Source organism: Alexandromys fortis, unplaced genomic scaffold (assembly GCF_014885135.2).
Source record: "Alexandromys fortis isolate MF-2015 unplaced genomic scaffold, M_Fortis_MF-2015_v1.1 scaffold_29, whole genome shotgun sequence".
NCBI lineage: Eukaryota > Metazoa > Chordata > Mammalia > Rodentia > Cricetidae > Alexandromys > Alexandromys fortis.
The window spans coordinates 59,053-81,262 of record NW_026067891.1 but is presented as its reverse complement, the minus strand read 5'-3'; the positions used below and the strand labels follow the sequence as shown (position 1 = coordinate 81,262).

General features: G+C 41.4%; 1 protein-coding gene across 1 annotated transcript in view; it reads right to left on the bottom strand.

Annotated features, from left to right (window-relative positions):
• Positions 1–22,210, bottom strand: part of LOC126494691 (ran-binding protein 17-like) — a 115,021-nt gene that overhangs the window by 37,716 nt on the left and 55,095 nt on the right. Inside the window, exons 9-10 of the mRNA XM_050132137.1 lie at positions 11,850–12,064; positions 10,277–10,415 (exon numbers count right to left, since the gene is read on the bottom strand). Of these exons, the coding sequence (XP_049988094.1) occupies positions 10,277–10,415; positions 11,850–12,064 (354 nt within the window). The remainder of the gene's footprint in view (positions 1–10,276; positions 10,416–11,849; positions 12,065–22,210) is intronic.

Here is a 22,210-nt window from a genome sequence, read left to right as displayed (position 1 = left end):
GCAGGAAAAGAGGGCTGTGCTAGAATACTTTGGTATGAGAGATGTTCATGAGCATGAGATGATGGAACACAAGAGCCCCCACGACAGAGTCAGGTGCACGGTCTGTGTCCACTGTCACTGCACACAGCAGCAATGGCAGCTAACGCTTGGCACCCTTCATAAGGCTGTTTTGTCAGGACTCGAGAGCCTTGCTGAATGCGGATCCCAGGCCAGCGAATATTACACTTTGAGACTAACATCTGCTTGCAACTGATTCAAAGCCCACAGTGCTATTATGATGTAAGTTAACAGAACGTTAAGCTAAACTGTAATAACAAAAGACAAGACTCCTGCTTCTTTTCACAAAGGATTAACTGCTATGAGGATCTCCCCTCCTGCCATAAACAACCAGAAACAGGACAAAATATATGAAACACAGTTTTCAATTACTGCACAACAACAACTATAGGACTATTAAACCCGAGGAGAGGGAAATGAATGAGGAAATACCTACAATTGCTGTAGCTCACGGCCCAGAGCAGTCTAGACGGCAGGACAGGAAGGGCATCCCAACTACAGCCAAGTGGTCTCACCGAGCTAAGAGTAATAGGACGGAAACATGGAAGACAGAGGCAGCTACTGCTATGTATAAAGTACCAGAGTGCAGGATCACAAAGGGAGACTCTCCGGTGTCTTTCTTGCAAACATGCGAAGAAGCTCACCAAAGCTGCAGAGCCGAAGGCCAAAATATTTTTTTTAAAAATATTTTAACTTGAACCCAACGATATAAGCAGTATATAACCAGAGAGTTACAAGTAAACACAGATTATACATGCAAAGTTCTGCTCACAAAGGTCACATGTGCAGGTACATGAATTAGAAGTGTGCGTCTAGAATTATGGCCAAACTGTTTTTAAAATGCAGAAAAGTAAAATCACATTCTGAAAATATAGAGATGGTTTACACACTTCAAAAATCAAATGTTGCTTATATCAGAGATGTATGACAGCTACAGGATTCAAGTGACAAGCAATAGGTTCTCAGGAAATCAATACTGGTCAAAGAGAATGGGAATATTTTTACATTTCACTGAAATAACATTCCACTACTAGAATACGAAACTTTGCAGGAACTCAGGGGAAAAAAAATCACAAATCTAAGTCCAATTACTTAATTTCTTATCATCTAAACAGCATGATATTAAAAAAAAAAACTGCACCTGCATTCAAATTGCCAATTTCATAAGAATGAAGTTCTCTAAAAAGGAAATGCAACCAAAACAGCTTCCAAAGTCAAATGAAGTCTGCAAGGCTCAGATTAAAATGTGGAATGTTTCAGATGAAAAGTAATAAAAAATACAATTGGTTTTGCTCTTTATTGAATGGAACCAAAAGTTGACATTTCTTTGAAGCCTCGAACTACTAAATTCCATTTTTCTGAATGGTTCTATGTTATCTCTTATTGGTGCAAGCTGTTTTCCTTAAGTTTACAACAGTCAACCTCTACGAAGTACTTTTGTCTGTTGCCATTCTGAATAAACAAAAACTTTTCCATTATCTTAACCGTATGTGTACTTTCTGCTATAACACTTAAACACATGAACAGACACCTATTATGTTTCCACTAAAACAAAAGAGTACAATAGTTTTCTAGCTATCAGTATTGTGCTTAAAAAAGGTTTTAACATTAAAATCAAAGAACCATTGTTTTTCTTGAGAAATAATTAAGCTTCTTGTACATCTTAAGTTTCCTTCTCCTGTCTCTATTCTTCTGCCAATTTACTCAGAAATTTCTTTAATTTCGGATAATGAGGAAGGCTTCTGCAAAGAGTATTCTTTGCAACTTCTTCATTTGTATAAAAGAGTGAACACAGCTTACAGTTATACCCTGTTTTAGGTACCACGTAGTCTATACCAACGGGAACATTAGGCTGATACGGTCCAGTTCTATGCTCGTCTGGAACTGCGTAGTCCTCCTTGTTCTCGTCATTCTGGCCGTCTGCATTTTCACTTGTGTCTTTGTTTGGATCATCAGCATTCTCAGCAGATTCAGCACCTGGTTCTCTATTTTCCTCATTTTTAATCTCATTCTCCAATGCAGCTTCATTTTCTTGATCAAGATCCTCCATCTTGTCCACCTTTTTAAGTTTTTTCTTGGATGCTGCTGAAGCACTTGCATCTTTTTTTACAGCTTTACATGAAGGCTCCTTTTCCCCACCAGATGATACAACCCCTAAATTAGCACACTGAAATTAGCACCCTCTAGGAGAGCTGCAGCTTCCCCTCATCCACAGCAGCTCCACTGACATGTTGACTCCACTCCTTATTAGAATGAACTGGCAAATCACATATAAAGCACAGATGGGGATAACCCTTCGGTAAGAGTCCATGAAGTCTTCAATATTGCTACTTGGAGGAGCGCCCCTCTTTTTCTCAGAGAGATCTCTCTTGTAAGGGGCCAGGACCACGTCCCATTCTCTCATACTCATTGTCAAATTTATGATAGTTATGCGAGGTCTAACCACAAAAAGATTCATCCCTACACCTTTCTCCATCTCTTAATCTGTCATCTTCATAATCCATTCTGTCATAATAACCAGATTCTTGAGAACGACTTCCATGGTCATAACCAAGCACTGGCTTGAGACTAGGACCACTATCTCTTCTAAAGTGCCCTTTTTCTTCCTAGTCATCCCTAGGTACTCTGCATGGTGGCTCCCGTGTAGCACATCTGCCATCTCTACCATAACTCAATGTAGGGCCTTCTTCAGTTCTCTTCCTTTTAACCTGTAGAAGGATTTGGGGCAAGTTCTCAGGAGTAATCTTGTCCTCTGGATAACGACTCAGTTCATCTAAGTCTCTAGCAGACAGACCAAAGCTGGCCAAAGTATTACTGGCCTGGTCTGCATTACTGTCGCGGTCTCTAGGTGTTGAGAGGACAAAGGGAGTGGACCTCTACTTCCGATGTTAAATATAGACTGCAAATTATGGGAAGAAGTACTAGCAGAGGACAGTGCGTTATGAGCTCCTTGTTGATTCAATGAAGAACTCATTCTAAGATTCATTAAACTAGCAAGGCGTGCAGTTCCCTGGTTCATCCTTCCAAGAGATGCTGGCATACTTAAAGACTGGGTAGCTGTAACACGCCCGCAATCCCAGCTACTCAGAGGCAAGGGCAGAAGAATGTAAATTCCAGGCCAGAATGGATTGTACACTGTTGTCTGAAAAAAAAAAAAAAACTAACAAACAAGAGACCAACTAAAAACCCCCTCTACTGATCTAAACCCAACCAATTAAAACAAGTATAGGCTTCAATCTAAACAAAAAGATGGAAGAAAAAGACAAATAAAAAACAAAGATTGGGTAGGAAAACACACATGAAGATTGTAAACTTAGACCCAAATGTACAAGTAGTTATACCAAACACCTGAAACTCTATATATAAAGGGTAGAAAAAGTCAGCTCCGATACACAGGCCCAATTCCTGGTCTTTCTGTACACTGGAGAAGGTCCATGTCCTAGTTCTCAGGAACTGCGAACATATCAGGATTCACAGTGGGGAATTAAGGCTGCTATTATCCAAGTGTGACCCAGTGTAAACCCAAGTGTCCTTAGAACTGGAAGGGAGGAAGAGGTCAGTCAGAATACTTTGTAGAATTCTTAGAGATAAAATGCTGCTGCCTTTGATGGTGGTCTGAGACAATGGGCCTCAAACCAGGGACTATAGATATCTGTATCTCTCAAGACACGAATCCTTGCTGACATCCTGATTTTAACTCGGACCCATGCCAGACACGTGATTTCTAAAACACCATGTTTTAAGGTATCAAGTTTCTGATAGTTATAGCAGAAATAAGAAATGGGTGTGCTCTAGGAATAATCAATTTTAAATAATAAAGGCATTTTATAACATAATAAAAGGGTGCTGGGGTGGTGAGGTAGCTCACTGGGTAAAGGCACTTGCCACCAAGTTTGATGACCTAAGTTTGATCCCTATGACCTCCACAATGGAAGAGAAGAACTGATCCTTGAATGTTGTCTTCTGACCTCCACATAAATACAAAGGCATACACACCTTATGACCAAATAAATATATGGCATAAGAAAACTCAAGATATTATCAGACAGAACTTTTAGAGAAAAGAATTACAACAAATCATGAGGGTCATTTTGTGATAATAAAAAAGGTAAATTCAGCCGGGCGGTGGTGGCGCTCGCCTTTAATCCCAGCACTCGGGAGGCAGAGGCAGGCGGATCTCTGTGAGTTCGAGGCCAGCCTGGACTACAAGAGCTAGTTCCAGGACAGGAACCAAAAGCTACAGAGAAACCCTGTCTCAAAAATACAAAAGAAAAAAAAAGGTAAATTCAAAGGAATACTGTCATTTCAAATACTTATGCACCTGACAGGAACTCTGAAATACTTAATATACATATTAACTCTGAAATACTTAATATACATATTGATAAGGACTGAACAGAACAAAGCTGTAACTGTAGTCAGACTGCAGTAGTTTTCTCTTGCCAATTCTCAGAACAAGTATATAGAAGAAATTATACAACCAAACAGTACAAATATAGATTATTGGAATGCCGTCAACCAACCAGACCTGAAACTTAGAAATGCTCTCTTTTCACAACAATGAAACACAAACTCACTACGAGTACCTGTGTAAAGCTCATGACAGTTTGTACCATTACAGTCTTAATGAATTTAAAGGGCTAAAAACAACACTGAACTGCTGGGCCCATGTGGGGGTACACTCCTTTATCCCAGTCTGCAAGGCAGAGGCAGGTGAGTCTCTGAGGCCAGTCTGGTCTACAGAGTGAGTTCCAAGATAGACAGGGCTACACAGAGAAACCTTGTCTCAACAAAAACAGACTACATTCAATTACAGAGTGAAGAACATCTTCAAATAATGGAAAACTAATCACCTATTGTCCAAATGAAAATCAGCAGGACAATAGACAGTTTTGAGGTCACACTCATGTCTATATCTACAGATCTGAACTGTTCTTAACTTTGGTTAAAGAATCTTCTTTCTGTCATGGGGGTGGTTAATGCAGAGGCTCAAAACTGATCAAAGCACTGAGAATAAATGACTGGGTGCTTATCCCTAAATGGGACCTCTGCATCAAGTCCTCAATCCCCAAGAGCCAAGGAATATCTCAGAAGAGAGGGCAGGAAGAAGTAAGGGCTGGAGGATATGGAGGAGTCCTGTGAAATGCTGTCTCCTGAATAAGACATGGCCAACAGACTCATGAACTGTGGCTACCTGCACAAGAATAAAACAGCCAAAACTCAAGCAAAGACTGGGGTGAGACTCAAGACCCACCTAGCCAATGAGCTATTTGCAGCTGATGGCTGCTGAGGCAGACAGAGAGGTTGGTTATTCTTTTGGTAGATTCCATGCTCCAGTAGATGGCTCCCAGTGAGCATGTGGGCAGGCAGCACTGACAGGGCTTAGGGCTCACTCAAGAGAGTAAGAAAAAGGAGACACCAAGTTGGGAGGGGACATGTTGGGTGGGGTTTGAGCAATGCTGTGGGTGAGTAGGGAGTGGACACAGAAATACACTGTATATACATGTTATGAGATCCTCAAAGAATAAATAAAATATTATTAACCTTTAACTCCAGCACTTGGAAGGCAGAGGCAGGCAATCTCCTGGAGTTTGAAGTCAGCTTGGTCTACAGAGTGAGTTCTAGGACAGCCAAGGCCACACAGAGAAACCCTATTTCAATTTTTTTTTAAAATTCAAAAACAGAAAATCAGAACTCATTTAATCTTTGAGATATGCTCATAGTAGTGCTGATGTAGTATATGTACATATTACAAAAGAAGGTCTAAGGGCCTAAGATCAATGAGCTATATGTTCATCTGAAAACAAGACTAGGAAAGAGAAAGCAAAGTGAATTGAAGAAAATAAAACATTGTACTTAGTAAAACAAAAATCAGAAAAATCATTAAAATGAAAGCTTTGCAAACAAAATTGATAACTATAGCTAGAATGATGAGGAGAGAAAAGAAGAGAGGGCGCAATGACCAGCAATTAGGCTATCACTGTTGAGACTACGGACAGACACTACACATACACCAAGAAGCAGGCAGATATTATAGATATGACCAACAGGCAGGCTATTACAGATAGACACTATGGACACACTGGATAGCAGGTGGATACTATGAACAATCTTTTTTTTTTTTTTTTGGTTTTTTTTCGAGACAGGGTTTCTCTGTGGCTTTGGAGCCTGTCCTGGAACTAGCTCTGTAGACCAGGCTGGTCTTGAACTCACAGAGATCTGCCTGCCTCTGCCTCCCGAGTGCTGGGATTAAAGGCGTGCGCCACCATCGCCCGGCTTTACTATGAACTTTAGATAAAAAGGGCAAATTCTAAAGACAAGAGCAACTAAATACTCTGATGATATTAGATAACTGGAACAGCCACAGAAGAAATTTAGTTTGTGATTGAAAACTTCCCAAAGAAAAATCTAAGTGAGAGAGCTGAACTAGAGAATTCTAGTCAACATTAAACAGACCCTGTTCAAGTCTGTGCAAACCTGAGACAGCAGAGGAAGGAATACTTTTGAGCTCATATTATGAAGGCACAAAACAAAGACTAACACATGTCAGGGTTATGAAAACAGAACAGTATGTAAGAAGTATAGGAGTATATATTAATTTAGAAGAATACGCCAATATCTGATACAAATAAAGACGTAAAAATCTGCATCAAAATCCCATTACCCTGAATCCAGGAAAGCAGGGTTGGTTTAACCTCTGAGCATGATCATCATTATTAATGCAATATATTAGCATTAAAACACCCTGTATAGTCTTACTAGTATAATTTTATTACTTTGGTAAAGTCCATGACCAAAAGCAACTTGGAAGGAAAGGGTTTGTTATCTTTCAAGTCTCAGGCTACACTCTGTCACTGAAGAATGTCAGGACAGGAACTAAAGTAGAGATCATAGAAGGGATGCTGATCACTGGCTTGCTCCCCAGCTCACATTTAGCTGTCTTTCTTATACCTTCCAGGACTGCCTACATGGGCCACACTGCCTACAGGGGCCACACTGCCTTCATGGGCCATACTGCCTACATGGGCTGGGCCCTCCCATACCACTCACTAATCAAGAAAACACCCCATCAGCTTGCTCACGGGCCAATCTGATGGAGGTGTTTTCTCTGTTCTGGTTGTCTTCTCAGATGACCCTAGATTATGGCAAACTGAGGATAAACTAATTAGCACAAGTATATAGAAAAATATTTGATAAAGTCAATTCAATATTATTCATGACACTAATATCAGAACATTTAGACTTTAAAGACTCCTAATTATTAAGATAATGAGGACCTGGAACTTTTCTGTATGGCTGGAGCAAAATGCTGTAGTCACATTGGTAAACTGTTCAAATTTCCTAGACAGGACATTATAGGACTGCTGGGTCTCAGTGCTTCCTCCATCCTGGGGACGGCAGACGGTATTTGGTACAATCACCTCTATTCAACACTGTTTTTCCCTAACCCCAGCCTAACCCAGTACTGTTTTACAGGTTCTAGCTAGTATATAAGACAAATTAAAGCTTTAGCTGATATATCTACATGGAAAACTTTAAGAATTCTATGATAAATTAGCACAATTAGTAAGTTTAGAAAGGTCAACATATTAAAAAACCATTTCCATTGGGTAGCAAAGAAAGGAAATTTAAGAATACTATTTAAGAGGCACAAAACCTGTAATATTTGGTTACAAATCAAACAAAATACATAAAAAACTCAGAGTCAACGCTCTAATTAAGGAAGACATTAGTGAGAAGAAGAATGGGGGGATTTTTCCAGAATTGGTCTTGAAAATAGCTAATATGCCTGTCATCTCCAAAAGGAGCTGCAGGGTTCAATTTAGTCCTAAGCATAATTCCCCTAGTCTTTTGTTCGTCGGTGGGGGTGGGGAAACACAAGAAACTGACAGGTTAATTCTAAAATGTCTATGAAATGGCCAAGAATTCATGTTATAGTAATTTTTAAGATAAAAATATTAAGGAACTATACCACAGCATTTAAGACCAAGTATGAAATTAGAAGTTGTAGTTAGTAAAAGGTAAGGAAGCAAAAGATGAAAAGTTCTAGAACAATCAAGTACTTATGCTTCAAAAAGAATTTATGTTTGATCTCTAGAACAGAGGTAACAGTTAAATTGAAATGCATCATAGATTTATAAAGGAGGGACAAACTGCTGATACTTTAGGAAGAAAATGGGAAATCTTTATGGCTGTAGGCTAAAGAAGTATTGGATTTCCTCAAAATAGAAACTTTTCCTTTTCAGATGATATTGTTAGGAAGATACAAAGACATGTCATGGTCTGAAATTATCTGCAAAACATATTTGATTAAGAATCTGTATTCAAGCCGGGCGATGGCGAATGCCTTTAATCCCAGCACTTGGGAGGCAGAGGCAGGCGGATCTCTGTGAGTTCGAGACCAGCCTGGTCTACAGAGCTAGTTCCAGGACAGGCTCCAAAACCACAGAGAAACCCTGTCTCGAAAAACAAAAAAAACAAAAACAAACAAACAAAAAATTTGTATTCAAACCTGAGGTAGCAACATAAACCTTTAATCCCAACACTCAGGAGATGAAGGCAGGCAGGTCTCTGAGTTTGAGGCCAGCTTTGTCTACAAATTCTACAAAAGTTCCAGGACAGTCAGAGCTTTACAGAGAAACCCTGCTTGCCATCACCAAACACAAACAAACAAACAAACCCTGTATCCAAGCCCAGTGGTGGGGTGCACATGCATTTAATTCCAGCATCTGGAGGCAGAGGCAGGTGGATTTCTGTGAGTTCAATGCCAGCCTGGTCTACAGAGCGAGTTCCAGGATAGTCAAGGCTACACAGAGAGACCTTGTCTTGTATCCAGAATATATAACAGCTTACAAATTACCAACAACATAAACCAAAGTTAAACAAAATAAAACAAAAAACCAGTGTAAAAGATATGAACAAGCACATTACCAAGAAAATGTAGGTTGCTGTTTGTATCTTGTGGCTCTGTTCCCAGCTGCTGGTGGATTAAGAGGTGACTGGATCATGAGGGTGCTAACTTCATCAATGAATTAGTCACTGATAAGTTCATATGAAGTACAATAATAGGGGTAGGGGATGGCTGAAGGAAGTAGGCTACTGAGGCGTGTCTCTCAAGCATGTCATCTGACTTCAAACCCGCTTTCTTGCTCTCTCTGCTCCTTGCTCACCATGAGGTTAGAAACTTTGTTCTCTCAATTGCGTCCTGCCATGATCTTTAGCCTTGCCTCAGGCCTAAAATGGGGAGAATAAAGGACTACAAACTAAAATCTCTGAAATCGTGAACCAAAATATTAACCCATCTTTCTGTATGTTGACTTCTCTCAAGTATGTTTGTTACAGCAACAGAATAAAGCACAACACATGATAAAACAAATAAGCATGGCGAGATCCTCCGAGTATTCATTGGTAATATGGAAATTAAAGCCACAAAGATTTCACCTCATAGGCACTGACAGCTCAGCCTGAAAAGAATCACTGCAAGTGTAAGGATGGGGAACAGTTGGAACCTTTCTACACTGTTGGGCAAAACACTATAGCCATATCGGGAAACAGCATCTCGGCACAGTAACTGACAGACAGCCCAGAAATCCTACTCTAGGTATCTATCCGAGGGAAATACAAAGAATCGTCACAGACACTTATGAATGCTCATAGAGGCTTAGCAATCCTAACTTCCATGAGAAGATCTGTGCACAGACCAAGTGTGGTAATCCGTGTGATGCAGTGACACTTGGCAAAGGGAAGGAATAATGAACTGATTAAAAAAACCAGATCATTATTAAAGGCATTATGTTAAATGAAAGAAATAAGACAAACGATTTCTAGTTTTAAGCGTCCATTTATATGAAAATCTAGAAAGACAGTAGTTTCCTTGGAGCAGGGCTAAGGGTGGGCAATAGGTCTGATGAGGACATATTGGAGTGTAGTGATGCAAATATTTTATGCACTGTTGTGATTCATCATTGTTTATGAATCTGTTGGAACTTTTTGGGCTTTGGTGGTATTTAAATTTTATCTCAAAACTGATAAAAAGTTACCAAAATATTAAACATACATTTTCCCATTTGCAAGTAATAGCTGTAAAACCATCTTTCAGTTGGGCTGACAACATTTCTTTTTCCCTTCATTGGACAAAAATCTCAGTGAACAAACACATACATTAGAAGAATGAAGTCAAGTCCTTTCCATGGAGAACAGTGTTTTTCACGATCCTTACCAAGAGTGGTGAGCCCCTCTGAGAGAGATGTGAGAACATACAGGAGCACAGGGGGCTCCAAGTTGGTGACGAAGCTCATGTGGTCCTGGGTAAGACATTCCAGGAGGGGATAATAGGACTGGCTCAGTTTCCGATATTGCTATATAAAGAGATAGAGTAAATGTAAGCCACATGGATATGGTACCTCATTCTGCTATATTTCTATAAGGCCAACCCATTTAGTTAAATTATTAGTTGACAAATGATTTATTATTTATCATATTATAAAGACCAGAGGCAAGTGTATGAGAAAATGCCTGCGAATTCTCAAATGCAACATAAACCAGTATATGTTATAAGCAGGTGTAACACTCATGGCAAATATAACCTAGAGTAGAATAGCATCTAGTGAGGTTATAACACCTCTAAGCACGCTTATTCACGATGTAGCTTTCTGACCCCACTCCAGACTCAGTAAAAAGTTCTTAAGTGTGGCCTTGAAATCAGCCTTTTTCCTTCATAGTGTCATAAATACAGTCTGATGTACATTCAGGTTTGAGACGTACTGATGGTTTGCCTGGAGTGCAATCAGTTTTCTTGGTGGAGCACAACCGCAGAGAAAAGTCCCTCAGTGAGGCTGCCCAACAAGGTAACTGATGATTCTGCTTTGTAATTTCTGTCACACAGGTACTGCGTTCAAGGAGCACTTTGCTTTACCGTAGGAGGTGTCACACCCTGGCATGAGTGTGCTGGGCACTGGTCCATTGTAAGATCTAGGAACACTTCTCCCACAAGCTCTCCAGGTCATTTATGAAGCTTCTGGGAGCAGGTGGGAAAGTCTCAGCCCAATGCTGAATTTGGCTATTTTAACAAGTACTTACAGAAAATACACCAAGCACACAATGGCTCCTGTATAAAGTGGCTGAAATGTTTTAAAGAAAATCTGCTTATGACACAAGCCAGAAGTCTAGAAATTTGCGTTTCTAACAAGCATCCCAGACATTTCTGCAAAGTTCCAAAGTTTAAAGATCACTGACATACGTCATAGAAGCTAAATGTCATGAGCAGAAAAGGGGCTTCAATGCACTCATGGAAAAAGTGTGGTCTAGACACTCAGCGAGGTGACTAACACAGGGTAAATAACCAAAGGAATAACAGCCCATATATCAGGTAGCTCAACATGCAGTTTAATGCTGGCTGCCATACCCAAATTTTAATACAAAGGAAGGTCAAACAGGAAGAAGTTAAAAGGATGGATGGAAGGGGAAATTCTGCATCAAATCATGTATTTCCTCTTGTGAATAATAAATATAGCTGAAAGCAATTCCTTGACATTACTAAGTCTGTTTTCATGTGAAGAGGCTACAGTGCTTTGGATGACAAGTGGTTAGAAGTGACAGCTGTGACGTTCTAGCCTGTGTGTTGAATTACACAGATAAGCACTAGGGCTGTCCAGGTTTGTTAAGTATGGAGCAAGCATGCTATCTTGAAACAGAATGTGGTGGTGTTTGGATTCCCAGGTTTGTAACCATTCTAGGCTGGGGTGCTGGTATTCCACTTTCCCATGAAGACCCCCAGGACACAGCAGGCTTACCAGCAAGTCACTGTGGGACACTGAGAGCAGCATTTTCACGAAGGCCTGGAGTACATTGTCAAAATGGTTGTCCCCGTACAACTTGAAGACGCCAAAGCTGACATAATTTCCACATAAGGCAGATTTGAGAGCTGAATAGCAGATGGATATGCCCTTGAGTTTCATTGGATAAATCTGATCTTTTGAGAGATTCCCAAGAGACAGGATCTGATTTCCTGTTGTGGGGTAAAAGCAGAAAGAAAGTGATAAGGAGATGTAATCCAAAGCTGTTGTGAGATACACTGATCATCTTCACTTTGCAGTTAATGTTAACTTTCCCCCAGCATGTCCTCCAAACTGAATCACCCATTGTACAAAAAATAAGTATACAAGATCATTTACTTGGGAGGAATGAAGAGCAGCAGGAAAAAAAACCAGTCAAGGCTACTTTGGAAAGTTAGTGTTTTTATTTGGATGGCGATCACACTGATATATATGTATATATATGCACAGACATGAAGAAAACCATGAGACACACACTCTTCAGATTAGTTTGTCTACTTTAATGCAAATGAATTGTTAGCCCTTAAATAAAAATTTTAACTAAGAAAAGAAAGGATAAGGGTGGTAAGGTATTTCAGTGGTGAAGTACACCTGCTGCTAAGCCTGATGGCCTGAAATCCATCTCTGCATGGTGGAGGAAGTAGACTGGGTTGCCATAGCTGGCCTTTGACTTCGCACATGCTCTGTGGCTCTTGTGCACACATGAATATACATGTACAGAAATGCATAATAAATACATAAATGTTAAGGAAAAAAGAGAGAAACAGAGTTAGCTATACACACACACATATTACAAAAAAAGAGGCAGGATAAAATTACAAGTTAAGCAAATCCCAGCACTAGCTGAGGAGATAGAGCATTTGAGAGCTTCTGGGAGAGGGAGTGTCAGTTTTCTTCAGTGTGAAAAGCCCTGGTAGGCCAACTACATGCCAGTTCAAGTCCTGTTCCCGAGAGCGCCTGGCAACACAAGCTGTATTCAAAGAAGAAGAAATCTCAACTTGAGTGTGAAGAGATGGGAGGGTGGTAATGGGAGTTGAGGGGATGAATATGTTCAAAATACATTATATGAAATTCTCCAAGAATTATTAAAAATACTACTAAAAATCACCAGCTTGTGATTTCCTATGTGAATTTATTTCATCTTGGGTTACTTCATTTCTAGGAGTCTCATAGATTTGGAATTAGATGAAACACAGAAATTACTGGCACAGAACCTGGAAACAATGTAAATGCCTCTCAACTGAAGAATGGATAAAGAAAATGTGATACATTTACACAATGGAGTATTACTCAGCGGCAAAAAAATAATGACATCTTGAAATTTGCAGGCAAATGGACGGGACTAGAAAAACAAATCCCGAGTAAGGTAACTCAGACCCAGAAAGGCAAACACAGTCTGTTCTCACTCATAAGTGGATATTAGACATAAAGCAAAGGATAACCAGTTTACAGTCCACAACCCCAGAGAAGACAGGAAACAAGGAGAACCCTGAGAGAGACCTGGAAGGGGAGGTACACAATATCTCCTTAGTAAACTGGCAGCGTAGGGGAGGGTGGAGGGTGGAGGGGAGTGGAGAGAAGAACACGAGGGATTGGGAAGGTCAGGGAGGGAGAACAAGGAAAGATACCTTGAAAAAGGGAGCCATTATGGGGTTAGTGAGAAACCAGGCACTAGGGAAATTCTCAGGAATCCTTAAGCAACACTGGAGAGGGTATCTTAATTGTCCTTCCCCTATGACCAGATTGATGATTACCTTAATTGTCATAGAACCTTCATCCAGTGACTGATGGAAGCAGATGCAGAGACCCACAGCTAAGCACTGGGCCGAACTCAGTCATAGAGAGGGAGGAGTGATATTATGTGCAAAGGGATCAAAACCATGATGGGGAAACCCATAGAAAAAGCTGACCAGAGCTAGTGGAAGCTCACTGACCCCGGACTGATGGCTGGGGAACCTGTATAAGACAGAATTAGGCCCTCTGCATGGAGGTGACAGTTATGTGGCTTGGGCAGTTTATGGGGCCACTAGTAGTGGTATCAGTATTTAGTGCATGAACTGGCTCTTTAGAGCCCATTCTCTAAGGAGGGATACTTTGCTTAGCCTAGATGCAGTGGGTAGGGCCTTGGTCCTGCTTCAAGTGATATGAGAGACTTTGTTGACTCTCCATGGGAGGCCTCCCACTCTCTGAGGAGTGAATGGGGGGTGGGATGGAGAGAAGGTGGGGGGAGTGGGAGGACGAGAGGGAGAGGGAACTGGGATTGGTATGTATAATAAGATTGTTTTAAAAATAAAAAAAGAGAAAAAAGAAATTACTGGCATTATACAAAATAATCGTGGTTTCTTACCTTTTTCTTTAGGTCTTTGAAGATCTTGAGATGATTTGTTTAAAATCTCTACCAAAATTCTAGGCTGCAATGGCTAACTTTGGTTGTCAATTTGACCACATCTGGAATCAACTAAAACCCAAGCAGTTGGGCATACCGGTGACGGATTTTCTAGATCGGATCATTTAAGGTGGAAGACCCGCCCTAAGTCTGGGTCCTATCTCCTAGTCTCAGCATAAAGGGACATGGAAGAAGAAAGCCTTTGCTTTTTGCCTGCCTGCCATCACTCTTGTGGGTAAGTTCATTTTTCCTGTAACTGAGACAGTCTTTCATTGGTATCAGAACCTCCGTCTTCAAGACTCCAACACAGACTGAACACCAGCAGCTCTCTGAACAGAGTCCTGACAAACCCACTGTAAACTAGTCGCTGTTGGACTAGTCTGGAAACCATTCTAATAAATCCCCTTTAATTTATATTATATTTAATTTATATTACTCTATCAGTTCTGTTCCTCATTTTTATTTATTTTTTGAGACAGGGTGTATGTCCTAAAACTCACTATATAGACCTGGCTGGTCTCAAATTCAGAGATCCACCTGCTTCTGCTCCCTGTGTGTGGAAGTAAAGTGTGGGCTACCATGTTCTGTCTGTTGAGATAGGGTCTCTCTATGCAGCCATGACTGTCCTAGAACTTGGTATGTTAGTATCTCACCGAGATTGGCTGGCCTTGAACTCAGAGAGATCCACCTGTGTCTGCCTTCCAAAGTATGTGCCACCATGCCCCACAGTTTTGTTCCTTTAGAGAACCCTGACTAATACATATGCTAGTCATTTACAAGACAAAGAACTGTTTATATATTAACATTTCAGTAGTACTTAGCATTTATAATCAATAATTTCTGCATCTGAAATGTGTTCTGAAAGTGTGTAGCTAAGCACTATCCAGGAATTCTTTAAACAACAGATATGTCTGTGGGTAAAAGTGGCCCTACGAGCAATCTGTGAGCTCAAGGAGGTAGACAAGAAGCAACTGCAAGGCTTTTTGAAGTGGTGAGAGCCATGGTATAGACCTATTGCAAGGCTCCACTTGGTCTTTTTTCCTTCTCTCCCTCCCTCCCTCCTTCCCTCCTTCCCTCTCTCCCTCCCTCCCTCCCTCCCTTCCTTCGCTAATGACCTCAAGCCTGGCAGAGGAAGAGTTTTTCAGACCATACCATTAGTTTCTCCTCACACCTCACCTCTTTAGATCCTGCTTCAGCTTCATAGTGCCCAATATTTACACTTCCTTGGTGGTCCGACATGCTCACACACGCCATTATTTCAAGACAGCTAATCAGTGGTCTTCTTACCCTCGACCTACCCATGGGTGTGTATAAGATATACTACCTAAAATTATTCTAAATTTTAATAATTTTAAATCAATTTAAACTAAATTAGAATACACTTTCAGAATAAAGTTATTTTTTGTTCTGAAAATTTTAAGTGTTAAAGATGAAAGGGGAAAAACAAAAGTTCTATTCTAAAAATATCATAGTGTTCCATTTCCTTCCTTCCTTCCTTCCTTCCTTCCTTCCTTCCTTCCTTCCTTCCTTCCTTCCTTCCTTCCTTCCTTCCTTCCTGTTTTTTGAGAAAGGGTTTCTCTGTGGCTTTGGAGCCTGTCCCGGAACTAGCTCTTGTAGACCAAGGTGGCCTTGAACTCAGAGAGATCCATCTGCCTCTGCCTCCCAAGTGCTGGGATTAAGGACGTGTGCCACTAGTGCCCAGCAGTGTTCCTTTCCTTTAACTTCTAACTTTCCTCACTTCAGCCTCTGCATCCTGGGACCACAGGTCTGCTCCTCCATATCCAGTTTATGAGATGCTGAAGATCAAATCCTGGACTTTGAGAATCCTAGGTAAGCACCCTGCCAGCTCACACTTGATAGGTGTATCACAGTAACCACATGTGCACTTAGATATTAAAAAGGACCAATAGTTCTAGTAGAGCATGAAATACAACTAAACAGGATAAGTTTCCCCTTCGGGATCTGTTACTAAATACTGCCATTGCTCTGTACGTTGTTGGACATCCATGTGGCTTTGTTTATGACTGAGACAACTGAGAAACAAAAGCTGAAGTCTACCTTGAAAGGTACTCAGTAACACATGCTCATTCTAACTCACCTTGGAGACAGATGCCTTATCTCCATGAAGACGGAGTGCAATATGACAGTATTTATTTAACAGCTACTATCTGTGAAGTGCGGGGTAAAAACACATGAACACAAACAATTTTTGCTCTGTAGTTCACTGTGGCTGGGTGAAGAGATTTGTGATTGACTCCATAAAATGTGACAAATACTATCAGAGCAGTGAGTAACGGTGCTATGGCAACAGAAGAAACAAACTTTGTTTAGGTACAAGACAGTAGGAAAGGCTTCATGGAACAGGCTATGCTTGAAGGGCCAATTGCAGTATCCCAGATAGCCTTAGAAGATGTGATGTTTTAGGTGGAGTAAGTGCAAAAGGTGCAAAGAAAAGATTAAGTGCAAAAGCTCACAGGAAGTGGCACTATTAGAAGGTGTGGCTTTTTGGAGGAAGTGTGTCCCTGCAGGGGTGGGCTTGGAGGTCTCCTTTACTCAAGCTTCATTCAACTCCACTTCCTATTGCCTACAAGGCAAGATGTAGGGCTCTCAGCTACTTTCCCATGGTGTCTCTTCACAGCAATAAAAACCTAACTAAGACAGTAGGGTATTTGTCTCAAAGAAATATAAATTAAGGTGATGTCCTCACCCTTCCTTTTCTGAAAAAGAAGAGCACTAGATAGAAGATGGAAAGAACTAGGGTGATTCTGGAGGTAAGAAAGGGCTCACACACTGTGTTTGCTAGGGGGCAGAGACAAAGGAAAGAAACCTGAGGGCTTATTTTATACTGCTATCTTTAGAAGTAATGTGTACTTCTTGGCCACCAGGGTTGGTTTGCGAAGCCTTCCCTGCTCTCCTCCTCTCTCAGCAGAACTGGTCCCTTCCACTTTCCTAACATCTCCATGCACTTTGCAGCAAAGGCTTAGCAGACGACTTAAGCACTTTGATGGACAGTTCTGAACATAATGCACTAGATTATCTCCCATCCAGGTTATTCCGGATCCTTTCTGCTAGGCTAAAGTTACAATGTTGGCACACTTGCCTTTTGGACTGCGTCAAACACGTCTGAATTAATTCATTAATTTACTATTATGGCTTTACAAAAGCATGATTAGTATGTTTGGGTTAGGAAACTACCTCATTACTCAAGTATCCTAGCATTCCATGGTTGCTACTAAAGACTATGAAAGCGAAGGCTTGCTAAGCCATTATTTTTTCACTGAATTTAGTTTTTTCCAGGTTGTATTACTCAGTAATATTTTCCAAAATTGGAGAGTGTGCTTTGAAAAAGTTTAAAGTCTAGCAAGTAGACTCACCTTACTATACATATTCTCTCTCTCTGTGTATATATATTCTGTCTCCCAGATATTGTTTATGCCTTGCCTATTATGCCCCAAACCTGTGTAGTTCCAGTACTTTCAATCCTTTGTTCCCTGCACTTCCTCCTAAGAGGGATCTACACCATAGCACTACAGTGGTGGGAGGCAATGGCCGTCAGGTGGGCAGCCACAGAAGCCAGTAACAGCTGATTCTTTGCCACTACTGCAGTAGCACCAAAGGAAGGAGACTTATCTTTATAAGGACTTTCCAAGCCTAGAAACAAAGCAAAAACCCCTAACTACACTGTCTCATTGATGACATCTGTCATACTTAGCAGTAGGAGCAAAGCCCCTGTCCTAACACAGCACCTGGATATGGCTGATGTCAAGGTTCTATAGGGCCTCAGGCGAAGAGAATGCCACAAACTGAAGGCTAGCTCACCTAAAAGCGTGCTATCTGGTTATTTAGGCACATTATTAACAGCTGTAAGTCACTGTTTCCTTATCAATAAAATGAAGATAATAATACTTATAACTTCCAAGGCTCTTATGTAAAGGAGACAGCATATGCAACATGCTTACACCAACAGTAAGTGAGACAGTGTCCAATATATGTAAAGTATGACATCATACAGTTCACTTGTTCTGTCCAAGAGCCCAGAGGAGCTTCGGTCTGGGAAAGAAAAGACGAAGCTAGATATGCACGATACAGAAAATGTTATTTCCCACTAATCCCTTCATTTACATAATTCAGGGTAAAGCCAATACTGTATCATTTGCCTGTTCTCTGGCCCCTCACTACACAATCAGCTGAAAGGGTTTACAGCTTATCTGTTTGCTCATGTCCTCCTAGTTCTTTGTGCCAGGGTTGGGAGTAGAGTGTGGGGTGGAGCAATGGTGGGTTTAAGGAAGACATAAGGGTAAGTAAGATATATCACACTAATACCATTTACCAGTATGCACAACCCTGCTTTCTGCCTTAGAAAACAACCCAGTACATTAATTCATCTTTTCTTTTTCTCCTTTCATCTTTAAAGCAAATTTAATATTTAGCAGATAGCTCTACAAGTCTTTCTTAGTGGCCTGGATGAACAACATGAAGAGAGAGTGCAATCAAGACGGTGGAGCACAAGAGCTGTGGGGAGAGAACTTCAGGATGTTCATTTCCGGTGCTCTGATCACAGGACCCACTCTCGCCTCTGCAGAGCAGCCAGAATCCCCAGACAGAAGAGGGCTGCAGGGGGATTAACATGTGAAGACTGGAAAAGGAATACCATCTTTCCCTTCCAAATTACAAGAGGGGAATGCAGCATTGTTAAGGATATGGAAAATTAAGCAAATTGTTAGGACCTTAAAATTACTACAGTGATTTTTAGAGGACTGCTAATGCCTAGTAAAAATATACGATCTGGGAAGACATCCTGAATTCTAAACTTTCAGTCGTCCTTCTGCAGGCACCTGAACTCACACTGCACACTCCTTAGCAAGTCAGTCCCCGGCTAATTCAATCAATCCTAGCTTTTCTGCGCTTCTTTCCCTCCTGTGAGGTCATTTCTTTTTTGCTATTAGATCATTACCATCATATAAAACACGCTAAGATTTATTTCATTTCAAAAGAAAAGCAACACAAACTAGACTATGCTCCTTTTGCAACAAAACTCCTTACAAAATAATGGCAGTGTCTTCATCTCTTCTCATCTTACTGATGAGCTCTGGACACTGGCACTGACCTCCCACCAGTCCAACTTCCCTTAGTCAGTGCTGGCTGCAAGTGCTCTTCTGTTAAGATCCTTCCTCTTCACCTTCCCTCACACACTAGGGTACATCCCCAAGTTTCCTATATTTATTACATTCCCTTCTCCTGTCTCCACCAGCTACCTTACTGAGTTCTGCACCTTTAAATACCTCACCCACACTCATTTCTTTAGTCTGGAACTTCCAGACTCCAGATTCACACGCCATATTTACATTGAGCATCTGTACTTGGATGACACCAACATTTCAAACTCAGTCAATGTGGAGCTACTGAGCTGGCCCTCCTGCTTCAGCTTCTCCATCTCAGTCAGCAGCAGCGCCCTTGTTCTTGCTGATTTGCTACATTCCCTTGCCTATGTTCTTTCCATACACTGTTCCTCCACCTAACTGACACACTTGATTCGCCCCAGCTTCAGAATCTAACTATGCTCCACCATTTCTCACTACCGTCACCTCAGGGCTTGCATTGCCACAACAGCCTTCTCTCACCTCCTGCATGCAGTTCTATTTTCTCTCATAATAAGGCAGCCAGCAGACTGCCATTCCTCTGTTCAAAATGCTACACAGGGCTGGGCATGGTGCTGTATGCCTTTAAGACCAGCACTTTGAGTTTGGGGTCAGTTTTCTCTACACAGCAAGTTCTAGAGATACAAAGTAAGACCCTATCTCCAAAAAAAAACAAAAACAAAAACAAAACCCTAAACCAAATCAAAACACCAAACAACAACAACAACAACAACAAAAACAACAACAACAACAAAATCTGACCTATTCTTCAGGCCCTTTCAGCTGGGAGCTAAACTGCAGCAGGAACTGGTGCAGGCCTTCAGGACTCATCTCTCACCACTCTGCTGCTGGTGCATTCTGCTCTGCTCTGGCTACTGACCTCCTCTGCAGCTCCTTAGACATGTCTGATACATTCCTGCCTCAGGACCCCGAGTCTACTTCCTTCATTCTGGAACACGCTTCCCTAAGGCACCCTCCTGATTAGCTCTTCTTTACAGTAATCCCAGTTAATATCATCTTTCTAGCTTGGCCTACTTCTTGCACTCTAGTAATGTAACAAATACACACACATACACACACACACACACACACACACACACACACACACACACACACACACAAAGTTTTTCGAGACAGGATTTCTCTGTAGCTTTGGAGCCTGTTCTGGAACTAGCTCTTGTAGACCAGGCTGGTCTCGAACTTACAGAGATCCGCCTGCCTCCTGAGTGCTGGGCTTAAAGGTGTGTGCCACTACCACCCGGCCCAAAGATATATTATTTTTTAAAGAGCAGTTCTAGGATTCCACAGAGGTCAACAGAAAGATACAAAGTTTGTCATACATTCCATGTCCCCCACATGGACATCTCTTCTCTCAGCTTTAAGATTCCCCCACTAGAGGAATACAATTGTACCTTCTGATGAACCCACATCTGATGGCATACCACCATCATTCAAAGCTCATAGTTACAGGCTACTCTAATGTTACTTTTGTTTGCTCACCAGAGATGGATGGTAAGACCCTACTCCTGAAGATATCATACCTGCTGGTTGCAGAACAAGGAAACCAACTTGGAACTGACTGGGAAATTTCTGGCCTGCTGGCTAACTTTCAAAGATGGCACTATAGAGGCTGCTGGGGGAGAAAAGACCTCAGTGATCTTCCCCAGCACTGAACACTAACATGCTGGTCAAGAGCTCACTGATGTCATAACATTACTCTAACTCCTTCCTGACTGTAAGGCCTGCTCCAAATAGGCAATTCCTTAGTTTGGTCAAGAGCTCACGGCTGGGGAAGTGACGGTACCACAAGTGATGAGCGAGAGTGCTGAGGTTCCCTTCCCTGGTGCCTTGTCCTCATCAGCTTTCCTTTCCAGACCTCACAGGACTTTTCAGTTTGCCCAGGAAGCTTAGACCAGCACCTGCTGTTCTTAATACACAGCCATGAATGAATAAAGCTCACAGAGGTGACTGTCTCAAGCTCCTGGATGGAAAACTCTGTGCAAAATGAAAACTTGCATATTAACTTGAAGCAACAGACATAAGTAAGGGACAAGTAAGGGCAGCATATCGTGCCAGGTACAAAGCATGCGCATGTGTACACAGAAGCTGAAGACTGACATACACTAAACTGTTAAGAGCGGCTGTTTTGTGGGTGGTGGTGGTGCACACCTTTAATCCCAGCACTTGGGAGGCAGAGGGAGGCAGATCTCTGTCAGTTCGAGGCCAGCCTGGTCTATAGAGTGAGTTCCAGGACAGTTTGACAGAGAAATCTTGTCTTGAAAAACCAAAGGGGGAAAAAAAAGTAAAAGAGAGATTGATTGATTGATTGATTGATTGATTGATTTTGGGGATGGAGAGATGGCTCAGTGGCTGCTCTTCCAGACGTCCTGAGTTCAATTCCCAGCAACCTCATGGTGCTCACAACCATCTATAACGAGCTCTGGTGCCCTCTTCTGACATGTAGGCAAGCATGCACTCAGAACACCATATACATAATGAGTAAATTAAAGAAAAAAAAAAAGAACAGCTGTTTCAGTGATGCCATAATGGATCATTATCTTTATTAATGCACATTAATGGTATGAACTGTTTTGGGGCATTTTACTTAGGTATAAAAGGTGCTCTGGCTGGGTGGTGGTGGCGCACGCCTTTAATCCCAGCACTCGGGAGGCAGAGGCAGGCGGATCTCTGTGAGTTCGAGGCCAGCCTGGTCTACAAGAGCTAGTTCCAGGACAGGAACCAAAAAGTTATGGAAAAACCCTGTCTCGAAAATCAAAAAAAAAAAAAAAAAAAAA